Source organism: Lotus japonicus, chromosome 5, assembly GCF_012489685.1.
Source record: "Lotus japonicus ecotype B-129 chromosome 5, LjGifu_v1.2".
NCBI classification, from domain to species: Eukaryota; Viridiplantae; Streptophyta; class Magnoliopsida; order Fabales; family Fabaceae; genus Lotus; species Lotus japonicus.
In genome coordinates this window covers 66,347,180-66,371,145 of record NC_080045.1, presented here as the reverse complement: position 1 = coordinate 66,371,145, position 23,966 = coordinate 66,347,180, and the positions used below count along the sequence as shown (strand labels likewise).

The following is a 23,966-nucleotide window of genomic DNA, read 5'->3' as shown; positions in this document are numbered from 1 at the left end:
CATCCATATTTGTGGATACACTTATGTGTAGGGATTTGATGTAACCTATTGACTCAAATATATTCACTTTTATTTCCATGGATATATTCATGTTCCTATGTGATGGTTCCAACCGTATTCTTAGTGTTTGTTTCAGATTCATCCAACAGAACTTGAACTTAGATTTGATAGATTGATCGAAACTAATTGCTTGAATTTGGAATAGATAGTAGGAGATAGTATCATATAGTGAACCTAAGGTTTAGGAATAAGATTAATTGCATTATTCAAGCAACAACTAAGTGAAATACAACCTCTTTTCATAATTACTCAAGAGATTGATAATTAAAATAGTTAGCTGATGATCTTATGAACATCATATTATGAAGCATTATGTAAACCTACAAAAGTGTCACATTCTTGCGAACAATATCAATCACTTCTCCATATAAACAAAAAACACTTGGGCATCATAAAAAATCACAAAACTCAAACATAATTTATGAAGATGTAATCTTACGATGTTCATGAAGACCTTAATAAGGTTAAGCATCTAAAATAAAGGTCATATATATCACACCTTATAAATACAATACATTTGATTGTTTAATTACATAAACATTACTAACTTTGCTCATTGATTATTCTTCTAAAACTTAAAGTTTTTCTCTTAATCTAAAATTGACTTAAATGTTAAAGTTTTTTTTTAATAAACACATCACTCGTTGTGCCCCACCAGCCACCACCGTAGGCATTCTACACTCCACGCGACATTTGGTCTAAATTCACCCCACTAACTATTGTGAGATAAAAAAAAATAGATTTATTATTAATAAGTACATTGTTTCTTTCCAATCAAATTATGGTTTGATATAATTGAGTCTTGTGCCATAAAAGATAAATGAATTAGTTAAGAGTTGCTCTATCATTTATAAGCACTTGATTGATCATATCTTTAGTTAATGTGTGACTCTAACATAATCAATAATTGATATTTCTTTATGGGATTGATTTTAGAGGTAATGACCTTTAATTCTACTAATTCCTTGTGCTAGATATAAACAAGTAGTTTCTTGTAAATACATTTGAGACACAATTGGCAATGTTCTCAACTCTCTTCTTCGAACAAATATTCCTCTTAAGTCTTAAGGAACAATTTCACTTTTCAATGTTTAATAAAGTGCGACAAGATCTAGAGAGATAGATGGAACTGAACTAGATGGTATAAGCTAGTCACATTATGATCATGGGGTATCTAACGCATGACAAATTTTGAAGAAAAAATAAAAAATTGATTCTATTTTATTCATTGAGCATCTAAAATCTGATAGGGTGAGATATGAAACGAACTATTAGATGTCGGTCCATAGGAATTTTACAAAAATAAATTGTTTAGAAAAATATAAAGAAATTAAAGTTGATTGATTGATTTTGATGGCACGGTCCAGCTCCAGATTGACAACAGTTCAGGAATTGAAATTCTACATATCAAAATTCATTACGTTGACGTAGAGATCCTTCCAACGATCCCAGCCGTTGATCTCTCATGGGGTAAACTCGAGGTGCTTACAATTTTATTTATTTATTTATTGGTCTCAACTTGGGATTCCAAATTTCATACCAACCGGTTTTGCCGGTTCAACTCAAGTTGTATTTCAGTCATCTATTTTAGAGATGATTATTAATCCCTTATAATGAACTTATGTTTTCATTTTTAAAGGTTTAGTTTGCAAATCGCTGAATTAACTCATTTATATATATTTAAATTTTAATACGTCAATCACACTTACATCTAGTAGAAAAATGAAGAATGAAAGATATAGTAGATCATGCGATATAAAAAAATAAAATAAGTCAAAATTAAATGAAATTAAAGAAAAATAAAAATACGAATTGATCAGAAGTCAGAACCCATCATCACATTCATATATTCTTATGTTCTCTTTTATTTTCTTCTGTAGGCTAAGGTTAATAATCCTAGTGTTTCTTCATGTGTGTGTTGACTTTGGCTTTTTCTTTGTTATTTTTTTTTCTTGAGATGATGTATTCCTTAGGACTTTAACCGAAATGTCTAGTCAGGAACTTATAAAGGATTTTTGTTTTTCGCCTTCTTTTAGGACAAACAGATGTGATACATTATTCCTCATAATTATATCTACTACATCTATCTCCTTCAATTTCTTTATTCATAATGTTTGAGTAAATGGTTCATCTGTTTGATATATAGAAATAGAAATTAAATGACTATTAATTTTTCGAAGCATATAAAATTTGAAATTAGAAAATTGTTAACTATTCAATACCTGCAAAAAGAAAAACAGTTCAATACCTTTGCTTTCTTCATCAACCAAGCTAATTATGTACACATTTCTGTGCAATTATCACATGTGTTAATTAAGAAAAAGTAGATATTTAATTCATGGTATGTAGAATTATGTATTATTCACATTAATTAGTTGAGAAACCAATTTCACCTCAACCTTATAAGATTCTAGAATTAGTTGAGAATTATCTATTATCCACGAATTAGTTGAGAAAGCAATTTCACCTTCACCTTATCACGAATTACTTTTCCTAGTTGATATCAATTAATAGTTATGAACCAATTTAGAAAAGTGTGTTGTCTAAATGACCTATGAAAAGTCTGTGTTAAATAAATCATCATACAATCACTTTGAAGATAAGTGAGTTGAAATTTCTATATTTTATTTAGGCTAAAAAGCATTTTTGGCCCCTGATGTTTTAAGTTTGTGCAAATTCTGCCCCTATTTATTTTTGTCGATGTTTCTACCCCTCATGTTTTCAAACAGTGCACCGTCTACCCCTCCGTCATGGGTAGACAATGCACTGTTTGAAAACATGAGGGGTAGACGATGCACTGTTTGAAAACATGAGGGGTAGAAACATCGACAAAAATAGAGTAGGGGCAGAATTTGCACAAACTTGAAACATCAGGGGCCAAAAGTGCTTTTTAGCCTTTTATTTATAAAAATTTTATTGATCCATTGATCAGTTGTGGGTTAATAACCCACATGGGTCATTTAGACAACAATTTCTTAATTTTATTGAATTAGTTATTGACGTATAAGTTAGGGCGGATGAATTACGTACACTTTTGAGATATAGTTATTAAACGAGATTACCGGTTAATTAACATTAATGTGTAAAAGATCACCATGCCACATATAATTTTTTTTTTTGTTGAGGTCCAATTATCGCGTCGTCAGGAATGATTAATTCCTCATTACATGTGTTTGTACTACGCGGTAAACAGTTGATAACAATATGCGCTTCGATCCTGTGGGTGAAAATTGAACTCTCAACTTTATGATTAAGATAAAAGTAATCTGACGCCCATTACACCATCGTTACGGTTATGCTACATATAATTTGAAGATTGTCAAAATGAACCATCCTATGGGGGGAAGGGGAAAAGAATAACAAAATTTTGAGGTAAGAAAGTAAGATAAGCAATATTCTTTGTACAACTTCCGATGCACGTACAAATGGCACCACAAAGAGTATATTACTTGGCTAACAGGTAACCTAAACTAGATGAAATAGGGGAAGAAGCAACACAAACAGTGTGCACCATACGGAAAGGGCACCAACGTCTTTCAATATTGCTTATGTGTTTTGAATATAAGTTTGACTATAATAACGTGAACCGACTTTGATATTTCATTCGCAATTTAATATCTATCAGTCTATCACTTTTAAAATTTGATAAATAATTAGTCAAAAAATGTTACGATGTTCTAATTTTTAACTTCCCAATTAAACCTTTTATTTTAAAGTATGTGAAGTCTATTTCTTGTAGGATAAGATTATTTGTTCCCCTCAATGTCACATTTTCTATCTCATTAAGAAAAGATTAATGTGACATTTTGAGTTATAATTATTCATAACATTAATTGTTATCTTAAATTTATACAACAAACATTCTACATTCTGGATTGGAGACAATTGAATTACATTCTGTCAAAAAAGTAATTAATGTAGAACAATTTTCTTTTATATAAAATGACCATTATGTGAAGGACAAATCTGCCATACAATAATGAAAGAGCATTCACATTTCACACACATGTAGATGTAGATGACATTATTCACTTACTCAATTGCATCCTACCCAATAAGATGAGAATAATAATGATAATAACAGAGAAAAAAATCAGAAAAGCAGCATTTTCATGGGGTCTTTCCTTACACAGTGTGATCATGACGACGTTGGCATATGTAGCAGCAGCAGTCATCTAATAATAACTTTCTAGTTTCTAGAGAGAGAAAACAAAGGTCAAACCAAGGCAGTTGAGTAATTGAGAGAGCATTGCATAGGTGTAATCATTTCTTGGAAGCAACCTCAGTGCATTGCAATGCAAACACAACACACACAACCCTTCTCGTGATTTTCATCTCAGAAAAAAGTGCTTTTCTTGTTTTGGCATTATTCAATTCATTTTTCTTTTCAATTTAACATGCATTTATTTTTATGTAAATCATTAAATTAAATTGGTCCCTGGAAGTGTTAGCTGTGCTAACAAGTTCATCGTTAGAAAAAGAAATTACTTCCGCGGTATCTAATTCACTTGACCGACATTTTATACAATCATTGACCGCAGAGGTATTTTCTAAGCCTCAGAGCGAACTTATCAGTGCCCAACACTTTCGAGAACCAATTTTTTTAACATTTAGTCTTTATTTTGTCATTAGCAACTCAAAGGTACAGCAACCCCCATCAGGTATTATCAGTGACTCCAACAAAGTCCTAAGGAATTTGCAGACCCCTCCACTCATTTCATCTTCGTCTTTTCATTTTCTCTTCTGATTCATATTCCTTTTTCTCTTTCTCTCTCTCCCTTTTGCCCCAGCTGGTTTTTTCTGTTTGAGTAGGGAGCAAAAAGGTTCTGCTTTTTCTCTATACTACATATATAGTTCTTAAGGGGCACCACCTAGCTACTTGGTTTTGCACTCTGGAGCAAGATAAAATAGAAAAGTGAACATTTTTTTGACACTACCAAGTGTTTGTGTATTTGTCAAACAGAAGAAGATTCATAACAAGAGAGAATGAGTAGTTGTGGAAGAGAAGGTGCTGTGAGGCAGTATATAAGGTCAAAGGTTCCTCGTCTAAGATGGACTCCTGAACTTCACCGTTGCTTTGTTCATGCCATTGAAAGCCTTGGTGGTCATCACAGTAAGTTCACTCTACACCATTGATTTTTCTCAACGTTGGTGTTATCTATTTACATGCTAAGTTTGATTGATGAATTTCTGAGAGATTTTGATGTTCTTTTTTTGATGATCTTGTTTTTTGCAGAGGCTACTCCTAAGCTTGTTCTTCAGATGATGGATGTTAAAGGGCTAACAATTTCACATGTCAAGAGTCATCTTCAGGTTAATGTTCTTTTGATTTTTGGTTCTGTTTTTCTCAAAAAAACTGATGTGTTTTCTTTTCACTGAGTCACTGTTTCATGACTGATTTCTGTTTTGTTTATTGTGTTTCTTTCTTTCTCTCTTTATCCAAACCAGATGTACAGGAGCATGAGAGGTGAATTGGGCAGACAAGGTACTATAAGCCTTCTTTTACTGCAAAAGCACTTCAACAACAATGAGTTTTTTTTTTTAGTTTCTGATGATCATGGCTCTTCAATGCACGCTTCCTTCCTCTCATACTAGTCCTATTTACCTGTCATATCCATGTCATACGTGGAAACAACTTTACATGCTCTCTGCATTCAATGCAGCAGACTAAGTCTATTCCTGTTTCTTCTCTTGGTACTTATTTGAAGTTCAAAAGCAAAGTCTATGATCTTGCATTTATGCATACAAGTGGGAAATCTGCAACTGCATTGCACATTTATTAGTTGCTTCTGCACTTAGTTGATGCCAAAATAGTGTAGGAAGAAAAAGAGACTAATGTCCTTGTAAATCTACTTGTAATGGTAGTTTTGATGAAATCCACTGAAATCTTTTGGTTGCTGTTAATGAATGTGTTGGTACATGATTTTCAGGTAGGACAATATCCTCCCAACAGCATGGAAACCAATCTTTTGAAGAACATGATGATGGGTGTGTTGATCAAGCAAACAATGATGTTGGTGTTCAGCTTCAGCACTCTTGTTCAAACCCCAATATCAGGAGAGAATCTGATTCCTCATTTGGCTACAGTAATCTCACATCTAAAAGGTAGCTTTTTTACTTCTTCCTTGAAATAATTTCAGACTTTTCAAACCTCAAAAAATGTGGGGTATGTGGGGGGGGGAAGCAAAAAGGATCATTGATGTTTTGTTTGTTTGAGAATTGAGATCCTTTTGCTTTTCTGTACCAGCTTTAACTTTTGCTTGCTTCTTTTGATATTCCTTTTCATTTGGATTCTCTTCTCACCAGAGCTAGAACCAGTTCCATCTCAGAGAGCCAAAGAATATGTGATGCAGTTCCTAATCCGTACTGCTTTTATGACTATCTGGGTGAACAGAAGAATGGAATAAAGGAATTTTGTGGTGGTTCAAGATGGCAGCAGATTAAGACACAACAACCTCATTCCACACCATTCCCTCTGCTACCAGATTTTCCTAATCTCACTTCATTCAAATGTCCAAACCAAGAATCTGATTTTCTTCAGGTGAGAGGTGCTCCATGCTGTGCTAATAAAAACAAGCCTTCTTTATCTCTTTTGGTACTTTCGTTTATCTGCACTATATACTTGCTTTTTATGCTGGGGTTGAGTGTGATGTTGGTTATGGTTTATTTTTTACCCTATGAAAAGTTCCTAATACTCCACTTTTGTTCGGTAAGATCTCACGTTTTACCTGTCAAATATCCACTGCTTTTGGCTTCACGTTGTGTGTGTGGTAAATGGGAAAACCATTGGTTTCCTTTTCTCAAAAGTAAATGATCTTAAACTAAACTTGACTTGTTCATACTTTCAGAATAAGTGCAAGTTTTGAAATTCGTTGGAAAACCACCGATTAAGCCAAAATCACACACTTAAACTAAGTTTGTGTTTGGATATCAATTGAGAGTGAAACGTGAACAGATTTTTGTCTCAATCCATAAGAGTTCTATTTACTTTTGTTTGTCTGGATATGAGTGTTAATGTCTATTTGCAATGGTTCTAATGGAATCTCCTTTAGAAATCATGGTGGACACTCCTTTAGTTTTTTGCTTATGTCCATAATGATTTTGATTTAACTGTAGTTGTATAATGAGTTTTCAGATGGACTAAACACCATTCATTTTGAAGTATTATGGTTATTAACACAACTTCAAGATAGATTTTTTCTTTTCAATTTTTAATTGAGACTAAAAGTTGAAGACAACCCTTTTGTTCTAACTAAATTCTTGAATATGTTTTCTAATCAGAAATGTTTTTATTGAAACAACACAAAAAGGGTCCTGCGTATCTTTGTTCAAAATTATTCTTTTTAACTTCTTTTGGAAAGTAAGGACCTAATTTCTAAGATGGTTGATAGAAGATCTATTCACACATTGCAGCTGTGTTTTCATTCTGAGTATTTTTTTCCATAACAAAGTAGGTTTTTTGAAAACCACACTTGTACGCACAATGAACACGCTAGCTACTATGAATGTAAATAAATTATTATAGGTAACATTTTTTTGGGGTCAAGATTTAGGTAACATTTAATCGCCTTGTGAAGTGGTTAGGTTGTGTTTGGTCCCCATGTACGACCTTAGGGAGATTTTGATTGTCCAAAAATTATCATGAGCTACATACAATGTGGCCAAAAGGGTCATCGTGGCTCTTAACTTGAACACACCTTTATTTCTGAATTTTTCACATTCAGTGGTCCTGCCTAATTATTGAAATTCTGACTTTTTATATGGAAATTTATGTTTGCCACTTTTTTGCATTTATACGGTCAATACTTGTTTTGAAGTTACAAAGTCCTTTTAAACAGGACTTAAAATCTCCAGTCCCCCACATACCCCCACACACTCCAATCCAAAACTAAAAGGATAGCCTCCTATTATATGTATGGTCCCTCTATTACTAAAAAATTGTCAATTTATAGCATGTTTATACGAGTTTCTCTTTTATCAAAATCAAATTTGATACCTAGAAACTACTCATTGAAGCTTCTCTCCATAATTCATTCGACTTTAGATTTATAGTAGACGGTTTTCAAACATACATTTAATTTTTTTTCTTAAGAGAATTTGTTAACTAAACAAAACACATCCTCTCACATTTCTCACATTAGTGGGAGGGAGTTAATGATATGTTAGGAAATTCATCTATATTTGATTCTAAGGTCAAAATCAATTTTTAAAGATAGATTATGTGAATTCTTGATTCGAACATGTTATTAGTGCACAGCTAGTTTCATAGTATATTTGGATTGGTGGTAGACAACAGTGCATAAGCTCCATATGCTAAAGCTATTTTCTTGAAGTGATTATTGGCTCACAACCTTTAGAAACAAACACATTCTTTTTAAAAAGAGCTACTTGCTTTTCTTTCTTCATTATCTCCCTTTCTAGGATACGCTATAGGAATAGTGACCAGCGGTTGGATATATTCCATGCCACCATTAATTCTTATGGATTTCCCCCCTTCTCTTCTTGACAGGTTACTAAATTAAATGATAGAAAGATCACTTCGCAGCCAATTAATGTACTTGAGAACAGGGAGAAGGCACATGCAGAAGTTGAAGGTGTAGGAGGAGGAGGATATAATGAGTTGTCATTATCACTTACATTACCAAATCCTTCACCTCAGAGAAGTAATGGTTCTTGGGGCAGTGAGATCAGTGAGGCAATCTCATCATACCCTGGGTTTAGCAACTACAAGGACTGCTCTAGTTCATCCACTGTCAAAGAAAGAGTCAATTTGGACCTGTCTTTGGCCATATGTGGCAATTGATTTGATGCTCTCAATTGTGACATGATATATTTTAGGCATAATCCACTCTAGGACTTTCTTCACTCCCTTAGTTTACAATTTTGGTAATTTTTCTTTGTTTGAACCGGGTACCTTTTCTGTCAGCATTTTAATTAATTACTTTATTAGTCTATATATATATATTTGAGGTTCATTTACTTATACTCCTACTTAATACCTCATAAGAGGTTAAAAACTGTTAACTTGAAGCAACCCAAAAGCCCAAAGAGAATCTTTAAGAGGGAGCCTACTTCAATAAAGTAGGCATCTTACTCTAATACTGTTTTTGCGCCTAGAAGTGTCCTTAATATTTGGCCTAGGTACCTAGAATTTGGAGAGAACAAAGCCTACAAAGTACAAACACTTCTTATGATTAATTTATCCTTCAGTAAAATATGCTTCTTTCTAGGGACTGGGATGTGCGACTTCATCATATTCCAAGGGATGTTAATGACCCTGCTAACTATCTCACCCGCATTGGTGCTTGTTTCCCTGCGGATGATTTCACTCGTCCTGATGCGCCCCTAGATAGGGTTGTTTCCTTGCTTTTCAAGGATGGTTTAACTCTAGTTGTTTTGTTTAGTTTTCCTAATTACAAAAAAAATAATTGATCCACATATTTAGAATGGGTGAATGATGGTCAATATAAGTAATATTTAGATTTAAAGAATTTTTTATTTATTAGTATTCTTAAATAGTCCTATTGGTCTATTAAAATTAGATAAAATTACCCACATGAGTGATTTAAACAACACCCCATCGGTAAAAGGCGTTTAATCTAATTAATGAAAAGTTTTGAAACTAATTAAGGGTGGGGTGGGGGGATGTATAGGACATTGAGAGGGGAAGGTGATGTTAGGATTAGGGAAGAAATTTTTCGAAGGGATAATTTGATTTATATCAACACTATGAGCTCCTTTGGATTTATTTCACATAAAATAATCAAAGGACAAAAAAGGATACAAATTTATTGGAGGGACTAATTTAGATTTTACCATATACTGCAAGGACTAAAACACATTTTACCCAAAGATAAATTACAATTATAATATTTTATTTTAACTTTAAAATCTTTTTTTTGTTACAACTTCAAAATCATTTTAAGAAACACTTAAATTTTAACTTTAAAATATAGTTAAAAATAATATATGAATTATTTGAAATTATTTTATATGTGGTTGAAAAAATAGCCATTATCTATCACACACTTCTCGAATTTGGAAACCCACAAACCTGGCCTAAAGGAGGGGACAAATTTCTCATTTACACCATGCGAAGGACCTTGACCAAGGAAATCACTCAATAGGTTACAAGCCAAACCGCAGCATCCCAATTAAGCAGGAACGACGACAAACTACCCCATCAAACAAACTTAATGCAATCCTAAATTAAATAGCTAATTTTGGCACCCTTAATATAGCTCATTAATACTGCAATAAACCGCTAGAAATCTTTAGTAACTCAAGGGACAAAGCAAGTTTTTATAAGGGAGTTTGGTCTAGAAGGATATAACATCTTCGCTCATACTGATTTTGGGACCTAAAACTGACCATTTTCCCTATATCCTGCCTATTTCCCAAAATTTGGAGATAGCGTCACTACTTTTTATTACTCTCACTTTGATTCATTTATACTCTTATTTCTCTTTTATATAATTTTCACATACTTTTCTTATCAGGTATCATATCTCTCATTCTCTTTTTTTCTTTCTTTCTCCATTTTGGTGTAAGTGTATGTGATGAAGCATGTATGTCTTAGCAACGGGTGTTTCTTGGACATCCTTACCACTCTCACCTAACTTTTACACTCCATTATTCATGCATACATTGATGATCCATAATAGAACCATGCAGCTAATTAGTTTGCCGACATTGGAAGAAGGGGACAGAAAAGATCAAATAATACAAGAGGTACATGTTAAACTTAAAGTAAAATTACTTTTGTCTTAAACTTAAAGATATTATTTTTGTCTGGGTGTTTTTTAGTATAGCGTGATTTACCAATCATTTTTGTATGATACTACACGGACCCTTACTTATCATTCTCTCGCATTGGAGGGTAGGATGAAATGTATAGTTTCTTAAATTGAAGTAGAAAAGAATTTACTTCCCAATGCTACGCATCATTGTCTTGTAACAGCACCAGGCCAGACCAGCTAAGTGCTATCAAGGGCTTGGAACCTCTGTAGCTCACCCTAATGATGCAAAACAAACTTCTACTCACATCAACGCAAGGGGTTGTGGACAATTTGGTTTGCATTCACTTGGACAATTTGGTCGTTGAGAAATAATGTGTGCTTCAGGGGAGGATATTTTATGCTAACAAAGCAATGGATCACATCAGTGACGGATCCAGGAATTTTAGTTCGTGGGGGCAATATATATATGTAAATTTATAACACTAAAAAAATCTAACAACAACAATAATTAATTAAAAATGTATATATATATATCATTATTATTTCTTATAAGTTTTTAAATTGATTTTATAAATTTATCATATAAGTTTTTCATTCTTAATATAAAATACGTCTTTCTCTATTTATTTGTCAATTACTGGAGTTAAAAATTAACATAACAATGATTAATTTTATAGTGATAGAATCCTGAATTTCTCATAAAACATAAAAGATAATATACCAACAACTGAAAAATTATAAATATATTTTTAAAGAAATATATGGTCTCAAACACAACCATAACATGAACTAAACAAATTCTACGAAGAAGTAGGAGTGAAATAAATTAAATGAAGAGAGGGTGGTTTTTTTTTTTAAGAATATATACTGTTGAAAGGAAAAAGTAAAGGAAAGAAGAAAAAATTGTTCTTTGGTGTAAGACACAAACAGATAAATTAAAATATTAAAAACATAAGTTGATAAAGTCTGAGCATTTATTGACACTGAGTACTGACCGTAACAATACAAATTCAAACTCGTGGGGGCACTTTTTTTACACTAATTGTCATGGGGGCATTTCTCTTTATTGGGGCAATTAAGCATTGAATCAGTTATATAGTATGTTAAGTATGAATAAAATTGGAAATCACGTGGGGTCAAATGACCCCACATGGCTTAAGGTGCGTCCGTCTCTGGATCACATCATGCTACAATCTCGGAAGTGGTTGAGGGCCAAGGTAAAGGGATTTCAACACTACTAGCGTTTTTATTCCGTGCGTTGCACGGCGAATATTGATCTCATTATTTAAGCACGATTAATGAATTAAGATATGAAAAATTGAAAAATGAGCATTCAACCAAATAAAATCACAATGAGTAATAACTTGCAAAATTTGACAAAAACTTCATATACATTTAATCCTAAATATTTTAAAAATTATGAAAAATATACTTAAATTAGATTAAAAATTGTTCCGGAGAGTTAGCAAAAGTGGTAAAAGCTATGAGACATAAGGGAAGGATGAGAATGAAAAGATAGCAAAAATTATTAGTTTTTACATGAACTATTTCTTGTGTAAAATGTTTTTCCCCGTGAAACTTTTTTACCATGTGATCTAATCATAAGTATATAGTACTCATTTAAGAAAAATGTTTTAAAATTTGGTCTCAATTACTTTTATTTAGTACTCATTTTAAATTTCAAACTCAAATCTCAATTTTTTTTTTACAATTTTTAAAAAAGGAAATGCATTAACTTAAATTGAATATTGACTCCTTAATCTATGAGATGATTCAATAAATTATATTTATTTCTTAAAAAATTAAAAGAAACCTAATTAATTATTATGAATGAATTTACAACTGATTTAGGGTGAAAAAAAAACGTATTATGTGTCTAAGAAAAATAATTTAAAATCCGAGTGAAAAATTGGATCAAATTACTATTATTTAGTACCCATTTTAAATTTCAAAATCAAATCGCAAAATTATATTTTACAATTTTAAAAATAATAAATTAATTAAATAAAATTAAATATTCACTCCTTAATCTATGAGATCATTCCATTATTTAAATTTTTTCTAAAAAAGGTAAAAGAAACCCCAATAATTATTATGAAAGGAAAAATCAAAATCTACTCATTAAAACGAAATTGACTATTTTTTTCATCATTCCACTCCGAAATTTCATGTCGCCCCATTAGAATGTTTTTTTTAAATTGATTATTCATTTTTATTTTACTTAAAAAACAGATTTGCCTTATTTATACTCATAACTAACTAAATCTGATTTTGCTTAAGAAAGTTGATTATGTACTCATTAAATTCAATATTTTATTTTCTTTTTTCGTTAAAACTAAAGGATTAAGTGTTTACATTTTTTTTCATATCACATCATAAATTTTGACGCAAGTACTATTATTCACAACCAATTTTCAATTTCAAATTTCAAACTCAAATCTCAATAATAAATTGAATATTCACACCATAATCTATGGGATTATTCTAATTTTTATATTTATTACATAAAAAGTTAAAGAAACCCCATTAATTATTATTAAAGGAGAAATCAAAATTTATTCAACAGAATTGACATTTTTTTAATTCATTTTACCTTGAAAGTAAATGTATCCCAATCAAAATGATTTTTTTAAAATTGATTATTCATTTCCTTTTCATTAAATAAACAAATTTCTCTTATTTATACTGATCACAAACTAAATCTGATTTTGCATAAGAAAGTTGAATATCTACCCATAATATTTATTATTGATTTGCTTATTTTGTTAAAAAAAAGTATCAAGTGTTTTAAAATCTGACTAAAAATTAGGCTCCAATTACTATTATTTAGTACTCAATTAAAATTTCAAACTCAAATCTCAATTTTTTTTACATTTTATAAAAAAGGAAATGCATTCACTTAAAAATAATAGTCACACCATAATCTAAACGCAAAACAGTAAATAACTCAACATGCACGAATAAATAAATAAATTACAACATAAAATGACAATATTTGCTAAGTTGGAAGAAGATGATGCATCAGCCTTTAATCCAAAAGTAGTTGTCATGAACGGATCTGAACTATCATGAAATTAAAGTAAAAATTGAAATTCACAATACGTAACTATTCTATAGTGATAGCATGTGCATATATAATAGCATTTAATTTTATTTTAACTTACATCACTCAATACTAATTATGTAAGCCGCAACTGTTCAACACTGTCATCCTCAACCAAAATCTGTGAACACCAAAAGAAAAAGAGTATAACCAAATTGTAACATGCTAAACATTAAATCATGCAGCAAGGTCAGTAGATGAAGATTCATGCCTAAAATCTAAAGATGTATATGTTTTCCTGAGTTATATGTTTCAATATGCTTTACTCAAAATAAATGTGAATCAAAAAATTCATAAGGCTTACCTCTCCTTCCTTCTATCTCTTCTTTGGTTTTTAATTGTAGAACAAAACTCAACCAAGCCACCCTGGAAAAACAAACAAAAAATTCAGCAAAATCTAACAGAAAGTAGGAAGAGGGCAAAAACCTCACATGTTGTATTCACTCTTGAAGAATCTTCCATATAAGCTCACCATCCCCAATTCCAATTCGCAATAAAAGTCCCATGGTGATGAGGCCTATGGAATTACAGAAGGAAAAGTAAAAGAGCATCACTCCAATCAAAATCATTTCAATAAATCACACACGTTGCAGATCATTTCATAATGTCCATAGAGATGTAACTATACCCTTATGATATGGCAAGAAATTGGTTGAATCAGAAGCAATACCTGAACTTTTTTTGCTTTTTCAACATTTGCTTCTCTATTTCCCAGTCATCACAACAACAGTTATTTCAAAGCTCTAAGATGATGGTTAAGGGATGAAATGATAGAGGAGAAGAATTACATAAGGGGGTTTATATAGATGAAAATAATTAGGGTTTATGTTGTTTGCATGTGAAAAATGGAAGGAGAATATTGTTCCAAAAAGAATATTCAAAATTTGAATTTATAGGTTGTCAAAATTTTAAAATTTGAATTTGAATCTTGATTTCAAAAACGTAGATTTTGAATGGTTAGCAAAATCGGTTTTATTCACATAAAAAAAAAACAAGATACGTATAACAAAAGTGAGAAAGTTTTCGTTTTTAAGCCTTATGTATGAATAAGAATATTAAACATCAATTAATGTGAGTTTGAATGATTATTCCATAGGTAGTCAATGATGGGTGATGACTTTTGTTATAGCATTAATGGAGAGTTTAAAAAAAATTAAACAACAATTAATAATATTTTGAATGACTATTCCATAAGTAGTCAGTGATGGGTGATGACTTTTGATTCAGCATAAATGGACAGTTAAAAAAAATTAATCAACAATTAATGAGATTTTTTATGATTATTCAATAGATTGTCAATGATGGGTCACAAAACTAAAATTAAGGAGAAATTGTCTCGCCATAAATTTGTCAGAATGATTTAGAGCTTGACACTTGTCAGCTAATGAGGGAGGGTGGATGAGAGTGAACCTGGGAGTGCCAACTCATCTAAGTGGGTCTCACAGAGTTCTTCTTTTCTATAATATATAGATGTCTACGAATGGATTACAAATCCATGGTGTTGCGTGAAGGGGTTTTGAAGTTTTGGCTGGCTTGGCAGTAAGATGTGAGGCGTGAAATAAAAGACTAGAAGGTCGCTTTATTTGGGAAACGAGGCATTTCATGGCAAACCAAGTTTCCCTTCCAACTTGAGATTTTCCCTTAAAAACTCATTTTCCAACCAAATTTGCAAAGGTTAGCCTTAGAAAATCTTTCTCCGGGGCAAGAATTCTCAAATTTTGACATGGGAGCTCATGGGGGCACCTTGGCAGAGAGAAACCATTTGGGAAACGAGTCAAGCAATGGCAAACCAAGTTTCCCTTCCAACTTGAGATTTTCCCTTAAAAACTCATTTTCCACCCAAATTTGCATAGGTAGCCTTGTGAAATCCATACTCGGGAAAGAATTCCCAAATTTTAACATGGGAGGTCACGGGGGCACCTTGGCATAGGGAAACCATTTGGGAAAGGAGGCATGCCATGGCAAACCAAGCTTCCCTTCCAACTTGAGATTTTCCCTTGAAAATTCATTTTCCACCCAAATTTGCATAGGTTAGCCTTGGAAAATCCATCCTCAGGGCAAGAATTCTCAAATTTTAACATGGGAGGTCACGGAGGCACCTTGGCATAGGGAAACCATTTGGGAAACGAGGCATGTCATGGAAAACCAAGTTTCCCTTCCAACTTGAGATTTTCCCTTGAAAACTCATTTTCCACCCAAATTTGCATAGGTTAGCCTTGCGAAACCCATTCTTGGGGCAAGAATTCTCAAATTTTGACATGGGATGTCACGCGGGCACCTTGGCATAGGAAAACCATTTGGGAAACGAGGCATGCCATGGCAAACCAAGTTTCCCTTCAAACTTGAGATTTTTCCATGAAAACTAATTTTCCACCAAAATTTGCATAGGTTAGCCTTGAGAAATCTATCCTTCGGGCAAGAATTCTCAAATTTTGACATGGGAGGTCACGGGGGCACCTTGGCATAGGAAAACCATTTGGGAAACGAGGCATGCCATGGAAAACCAAGTTTACCTTCCAACTTGAGATTTTCCCTTAAAAACTCATTTTCCACCCAAATTTGCATAGGTGTTAGCCTTGGAAAATCCATCATCGGGGCAAAAATTCTCAAATTTTGACATGGGAGGTCACAGGGGCACCTTGGCATACGGAAACCATTTGGAAAACGAGGCATTCCATGGCAAACCAAGTTTCCCTTCCAACTTGAGATTTTTCCATGACAACTCATTTTCCACCCAAATTTGCATAAGTTAGCCTAGAGAAATCCATCCTCGGGGCAAGAATTCTCAAATTCTGACATGGGAGGTCACGGGGGCACCTTGGCTTAGGGAAACCATTTGGGAAACGAGGCATGGAATGGGAAACCAAGTTTTCCTTCCAACTTGAGATTTTCACTTGAAAACTCATTTTCCACCCAAATTTCCACCCAAATTTACATAGCCTTGGGAAATCCATACTCGGGGCAAGAATTCTCAAATTTTGACATGGGAGCTCACGGGGGTACCTTGGCATAGGGAAGCCATTTGGGAAACGAGGCATGCCATGGCAAACCAAGTTTCCCTTCCAACTTGAGATTTTCCCTTAAAAACTAATTTTCCACCCAAATTTGCATAGGTGTTAGCCTTGGGAAATCCATCCTCGGGGCAAGAATTCTCAAATTTTGTCATGGGAGCTCACGGGGGCACCTTGGCATAAGGAAACCATTTGGGAAACGAGGCATGCCATGGTAGACCAAGTTTCTCTTCCAACTTGGGATTTTCCGTTAAAAACTCATTTTCCACCAAATTTGCATAGGTGTTAGCCTTGGGAAATCCATCCTCGGGGCAAGAATTCTCAAATTTTGACATGGGAGGTCACGGGGGCACCTTGGCATAGGGAAACCATTTGGGAAACAAGGCATGCCATGACAAACCAAGTTTCCCTTCCAACTTGAGATTTTCCCTTAAAAACTCATTTCCACCCAAATTTACATAGGTTAGCCTTCAGAAATCCATACTCGGGGCAAGTATTCTCAAAATTTTGATATGGGAGGTCAAGGGGGCACCTTGACATAGGAAAACCATTTGGGAAACGAGGCAATTCATGGCAAACCAAGTTTCCCTTCCAACTTGAGATTTTCCCTTGAAAACTCATTTTCCACCCAAATTTGCATTGGTGTTAGCCTTGGGAAATTCTTCACCGGGGCAAGAATTCTCAAATTTTGACATTGATTGTCACGGGGGCACCTTGGCATAGGGAAACCATTTGGGAAACGAGGCATGCCACTACAAACCAAGTTTCCCTTCCAACTTGAGATTTTCCCTTGAAAACTCATTTTTCACCCAAATTTGCATAGTTGTTAGCCTAAGGAAATCTATCATCGGGGCAAGAATTCTCAAATTCTGAAATGGGAGGTCACGGGGGAACCTTGGCATAGGGAAACCATTTGAGAAACGAGGCATTCCATGGCAAACCAAATTTCCCTTCCAACTTGAGATTTTCCCTTAAAAACTCATTTTCCACCCAAATTTGCATAGGTGTTAGCCTTGGGAAATCCATTCTCGAGGCAAGAATTCTCAAATTTTGACATGGGAGGTCACGGGGGCACCTTGGCATAGGGAAACCATTTGGGTAACGAGGCATGTCATGGCAAACCAAGTTTCCCTTCCAACTTGAAATTTTCCCTTAAAAACTCATTTTCCACCAAATTTGCATAGTTGTTAGCCTTGGAAATCAATCCTCGGGGCAAGAATTCTAAAAGTTTGACATGGGATCTCACGGGGGCACCTTGGCATAGGGAAACCATTTGGGAAACGAGGCATGCCATGGCAGACCAAGTTTCTCTTCCAACTTGAGATTTTCCCTTAAAAACTCATTTTCGACCCAAATTTGCATAGGTGTTAGCCTTAGGAAATCAATCATCGGGGCAAGAATTCTCAAATTTTGACATGGGAGGTCACGGGGGCACCTTGGCATAGGAAAACCATTTGGGAAACGAGGCTTGCCATGACAAACCAAGTTTCCCTTCCAACTTGAGATTTTCCCTTGAAAACTCATTTTCCACCCAAATTTGCATAAGTGTTAGGCTTGGGAAATTCATCCTCGGGGCAAGAATTCACAAATATTGACATGGGAGGTCACGGGGGCACCTTGGCATAAGGAAACCATTTGGGAAACGAGGCATGTCATGGCAAACCAAGTTTCCTTTCCAACTTGAGATTTTCCCTTGAAAACTCATTTTCCACCCAAATTTGCATAGGTGTTAGCCTTGGGAAATCCATCCTCGGGGCAAGAATTCTCAAATTTTGACATGGGAGGTCACGGGGGCACCTTGGCATAGGGAAACCATTTGGGAAACGAGGCATGCCATGACAAACCAAGTTTCCCTTCCAACTTGAGATTTTCCCTTGAAAACTCATTTTCCACCCAAATTTGCATAAGTAGCCTTGGGAAATCCATCCTCGGGGCAAGAATTCACAAATTATGACATGTGAGCTCACGGGGGCACTTTGGCATAGACAAACCATTTGGGAAACGAGGCATGCCATGGCAAACCAAGTTTCCCTTCCAACTTGATATTTTCCCTTGAAAACTCATTTTCCACCAAATTTGCATAGTTGTTAGCCTTGAAAATCCATCCTCGGGGCAAGAATTCTCAAATTTTGACATAGGAGCTCACGGGGGCACCTTGCCATAGGGAAACCATTTGGGAAACGAAGCAAGCCATGGCAAATCAAGTTTCCCTTCCAACTTGAGATTTTCCCTCGAAAACTCATTTTCCACCCAAATTTGCATAGGTTAGCCTTGGGAAATGCATACTTGGGGCAAGAATTCTCAAATTTTTATATGGGAGCTCTTGGGGGCACCTTGGCATAGGCAAACCATTTGGGAAACGAGGCATTCAATGGAAAACCAAGATTCCCTTCCAACTTGAGATTTTCCCTTGAAAACTCATTTACCACCCAAATTCGCATAGGTGTTAGCCTTGGGAAATCCATCCCCGGGGGAAGAATTCTCAAAATTTGACATGGGAGGTCACAGGGGCACCTTGGCATAGGGAAACCATTTGGGAAACGAGGCATGCCATGCCAAACCAAGTTTCCCTTCCAACTTGAGATTTTTCCATGAAAACTCATTTTCCACCCAAATTTGCATAGGTGTTAGCCTTGGAAAATCCATCATCGGGGCAAGGATTCTCAAATTTTGACATGGGAGCTCACGGGAGCACCTTAGCATAGAGAAACCATTTGGGAAACGAGGCATGCCAAGACAAACCAAGTTTCCCTTTCAACTTGAGATTTTCCCTTGAAAACTCATTTTCCACCCAAATTTGCATAGGTAACGCCTTAGGAATCTATCCTCTGGGCAAGAATTCTCTAATTTTGACATGGGAGCTCACGGGGGCACCTTGGCATAAGGAAACCATTTGGGAAACGAGGCATGCCATGGTAGACCAAGTTTCTCTTCCAACTTGAGAGTTTACCTTGAATACTCATTTTCCACCCAGATTTGCATAGGTAACGCCTTAGGAAATCCATCCTAAGGGCAAGAATTCTCTAATTTTGACATTGGAGCTCACGGGGGCACCTTGGCATAGGGAAACCATTCGGGAAATGAGGCATGCCATGGCAAACCAAGTTTCCCTTCCAACTTGAGATTTTCCCCTGAAAACTAATTTTCCACCCAAATTTGCATATGTGTTAGGCTTGGGAAATCCATCCTCGGGGCAAGAATTCACAAATATTGATATGGGAGGTCACGGGGGCACCTTGGCATTGACAAACCATTTGGGAAACGAGGCATGCCATGGCAAACCAAGTTTCCCTTCCAACTTGATATTTTCCCTTGAAAACTCATTTTCCACCAAATTTGCATAGTTGTTAGCCTTGAAAATCCATCCTCGGGGCAAGATTTCTCAAATTTTGACATAGGAGCTCACGGGGGCACCTTGGCATAGGGAAACCATTTGGGAAACGAGACATGTCATGACAAACCAAGTTTCCCTTCCAACTTGAGATTTTCCCTTGGAAACTCATTTTCCACCCTAATTTGCATAGGTTAAGCTTAGGAAATCCATCCTCGGGGCAAGAATTTTCAAATATTGACATGGGAGGTAACGGGGGATCCTTGGCATAGGGAAACCATTTGGGAAACGAGGCATGCCTTGGCAAACCAAGTTTACCTTCCAACTTGAGATTTTCCCTTGAAAACTCATTTTCCACCCAAATTTGCATTGGTGTTAGCCTTGGGAAATCCATCCTCGGGGCAAGAATTCACAAATATTGACATGGGAGGTCACAGGGGCGCCTTGGCATTGGGAAACCATTTGGGAAATGAGGCATGTCATGGCAAACCAAGTTTCCCTTCCAACTTGATATTTTCCCTTGAAAACTCATTTTCCACCCAGATTTGCATAGGTGTTAGCCTTGGGAAATTCATCCTCGGGGAAAGAATTCTCCAATTTTGACATGGGAGGTCACGGGGGCACCTTGACATAGGGAAACCATTTGGGAAACGAGGCATGCCATGACAAACCAAGTTTCCCTTCCAACTTGAGATTTTCCCTTAAAAACTCATTTTCCACCAAATTTGCATAGCTGTTAGCCTTGGAAATCCATCCTCGGGGCAAGAATTCTCAAATTTTGACATGGGAGCTCACGGGGGATCCTTGGCATAGAGAAACCATTTGGGAAACAAGGCATGCCATCGCAAACCAAGTTTCCCTTCCAACTTGAGATTTTCCCTTGAAAACTTATTTTCCACCAAATTTGCATAATTGTTAGCCTTGAAAATCCATTCTCGGGGCAAGAATTCTCAAATTTTGACATAGGAGTCCACGGGGGCACCTTGGCATAGGGAAACCATTTGGGAAACGAGGCATGCCATGGCAGACCAAGTTTCTCTTTCAACTTGAGATTTTCCCTTGAAAACTCATTTTCGACCCAAATTTGCATAGGTGTTAGCCTTGGGAAATCCATCATCGGGGCAAGAATTCTCAAATTTTGACATGGGAGGTCACGGGGGCACCTTCGCATAGGAAAACCATTTGGGAAACGAGGCTTGCCATGACAAACCAAGTTTCCCTTCCAACTTGAGATTTTCCCTTGAAAACTCATTTTCGACCCAAATTTGCATAGGTGTTAGCCTTGGGAAATCCATCATCGGGGCAAGAATTCTCAAATTTTGACATGGGAGGTCACGGGGGCACCTTGGCATAGGAAAACCATTTGGGAAACGAGGCTTGCCATGACAAACCATGTTTCCCTTCCAACTTGAGATTTTCCCTTGAAAACTTATTTTCCACCCAAATTTGCATAGGTGTTAGGCTTGGGAAATCCATCCTCAGGGCAAGAATTCACAAATATTGACATGGGAGGTTACGGGGGCACCTTGGCATAGGGAAACCATTTGGGAAACGAGGCATGCCATGGCAAACCAAGTTTCCCTTCCAACTTGATATTTTCCCTTGAAAACTCATTTTCCACCAAATTTGCATAATTGTTAGCCTTGAAAATCCATCATTGGGGCAAGAATTCTCAAATTTTGACATAGGAGTCCACGGGGGCACCTTGACATAGGGAAACCATTTGGGAAACGAAGCAAGCCATGGCAAACCAAGTTTCCCTTCCAACTTGAGATTTTCCCTCGAAAACTCATTTTCCACCCAAATTTGCATAGGTTAGCCTTGGGAAATGCATACTCGGGGCAAGAATTCTCAAATTTTTATATGGGAGCTCTTGGGGGCACCTTGGCATAGGGAAACCATTTGGGAAACGAGGCATTCAATGGAAAACCAAGATTCCCTTCCAACTGGAGATTTTCCCGTAAAAACTCATTTTCCACCCAAATTTTCATAGGTGTTAGCCTTGGGAAATCCATCCCTGGGGCAAGAATTCTCAAATTTTGACATGGGAGGTCACAGGGGCACCTTGGCATAGGGAAACCATTTGGGAAACGAGGCATGCCATGGAAAAACAAGTTTCCCTTCCAACTTGTGATTTTTCTGTGAAAACTCTTTTTCCACCCAAATTTGCATAGCTTTGCCTTGAGAAATCCATGCTCGGGGCAAGAATTCTCAAATTTGTACATGGGAGGTCACTGGGCATCTTGGCATAGGGAAACCATTTGGGAAACGAGGCATACCATGGCAAACCAAGTTTCCCTTCCAACTTGAGATTTTCCCTTGAAAACTCATTTTCCACCCAAATTTGCATAGGTTAGCTATGGGAAATCCTTCATCGGGACAAGAATTTTCAAATTTTGACGTGGGAGCTCATGGGGGCACCTTGGCAGAGGGAAACCATTTGGGAAGCGAGGCATGCAATGGCAAACCAAGTTTCCATTCCAACTTGAGATTTTCCCTTGAAAACTCATTTTCCACCCAAATTTGCATAGGTAACGCCTTAGGAAATCCATCCTCGTGGCAAGAATTCTCAAACTTTGACATGGGAGCTCATGGGGGCACCTTGGAAGAGGGAAACCATTTGGGAAACGAGGCATGCCATAGCAAACCAAGTTTCCCTTCCTAGTTGAGATTTTCCCTTGAAAACTCATTTTCCACCCAAATTTGCATAGGTGTTATCCTTGGGAAATTCATCCTCGGGGCAAGAATTCTCAAATTTTGACATGGGAGGTCACGGGGGCACCTTGGCATAGGGAAACCATTTGGGAAACGAGGCATGCCATGACAAACCAAGTTTCCCTTCCAACTTGAGATTTTCCCTTGAAAACTCATTTTCCACCCAAATTAGCATAGGTGTTAGCCTTGGGAAATCCATCCTCGGGGCAAGAATTCACAAATATTGACATGGGAGCTCACGGGGGCACCTTGGCATAGGGAAACCATTTGGGAAACGAGACATGCCATGGCAAACCAAGTTTCCCTTCCAACTTGATATTTTCCCTTGAAAACTCATTTTCCACCCAAATTTGCATAGGTGTTAGCCTTGGGAAATCCATTCTCGGGGCAAGGATTCTCAAATTTTGACATGGGAGCTCCCGGGGGCACATTGGCATTGGGAAACCATTTGGGAAACGAAGCATGCCAAGGTGGCTTTATTTGATGAGTAATTTGATGTTGTAATCATTCCTTTATTGTGGCTTTTTGGACCTTCTTATGACTTGGGTCGGGCGGACGTGGCACCTTTATCAGGCCGGGCGAACTAATCTTGAGGCCCATCCTTCTCCAGGAAAATGCAGAGTAAATCAGTCAACATAACAGTCGAACATCCCACAATCACGGAAAGATAAAGGGAGAAGTCAAGACATCCATCCTAATTTGTGCAACCTATACACTTTAGTTAACCGACCGTGTAATAGACGGATCTAGGGTTAGAGTGTCCACCCACTATAGGTCCAAGGATCCATCTTTTTCATACTTGAGCAATACACTAAGTTTCATTCACCCATCTTACTCCTTGAAAGTTCATTCGTGAACACAAATTGATAATATAATCTGCAATCATGTGTGGAACAAACACATTTTTTATCCTTAATTTTACATAGTGTGCTCTCCTGCTAGATTTCGGCTTTGTAAATACCTGTTGACATGCATGTAAATGGATATTAGCACTTACTTCAAGAAAG

General features: G+C 36.0%; 1 protein-coding gene across 1 annotated transcript; it reads left to right on the top strand.

Annotated features, from left to right (window-relative positions):
• Window positions 1-4,478: 4,478 nt before the first annotated feature.
• Window positions 4,479-9,028, top strand: LOC130721589 (putative Myb family transcription factor At1g14600). Its single transcript, XM_057572390.1, has 6 exons — window positions 4,479-5,173; window positions 5,297-5,373; window positions 5,509-5,545; window positions 5,991-6,165; window positions 6,367-6,601; window positions 8,570-9,028. The coding sequence occupies exons 1-6, from the start codon at window positions 5,047-5,049 to the stop codon at window positions 8,861-8,863; spliced, it is 945 nt and encodes a 314-aa protein (XP_057428373.1). The 5' UTR covers window positions 4,479-5,046; the 3' UTR covers window positions 8,864-9,028.
• Window positions 9,029-23,966: the final 14,938 nt, after the last annotated feature.

Bases quoted from the DNA above. Each gene is read 5' to 3' on its own strand.
- LOC130721589 (XM_057572390.1), top strand. From the start codon at position 5,047: ATGAGTAGTTGTGGAAGAGAAGGTGCTGTGAGGCAGTATATAAGGTCA. The intron at 5,374-5,508 runs GTTAATGTTCTT...TATCCAAACCAG, and splicing joins ATGTCAAGAGTCATCTTCAG to ATGTACAGGAGCATGAGAGG. The intron at 5,546-5,990 runs GTACTATAAGCC...CATGATTTTCAG, and splicing joins AGGTGAATTGGGCAGACAAG to GTAGGACAATATCCTCCCAA.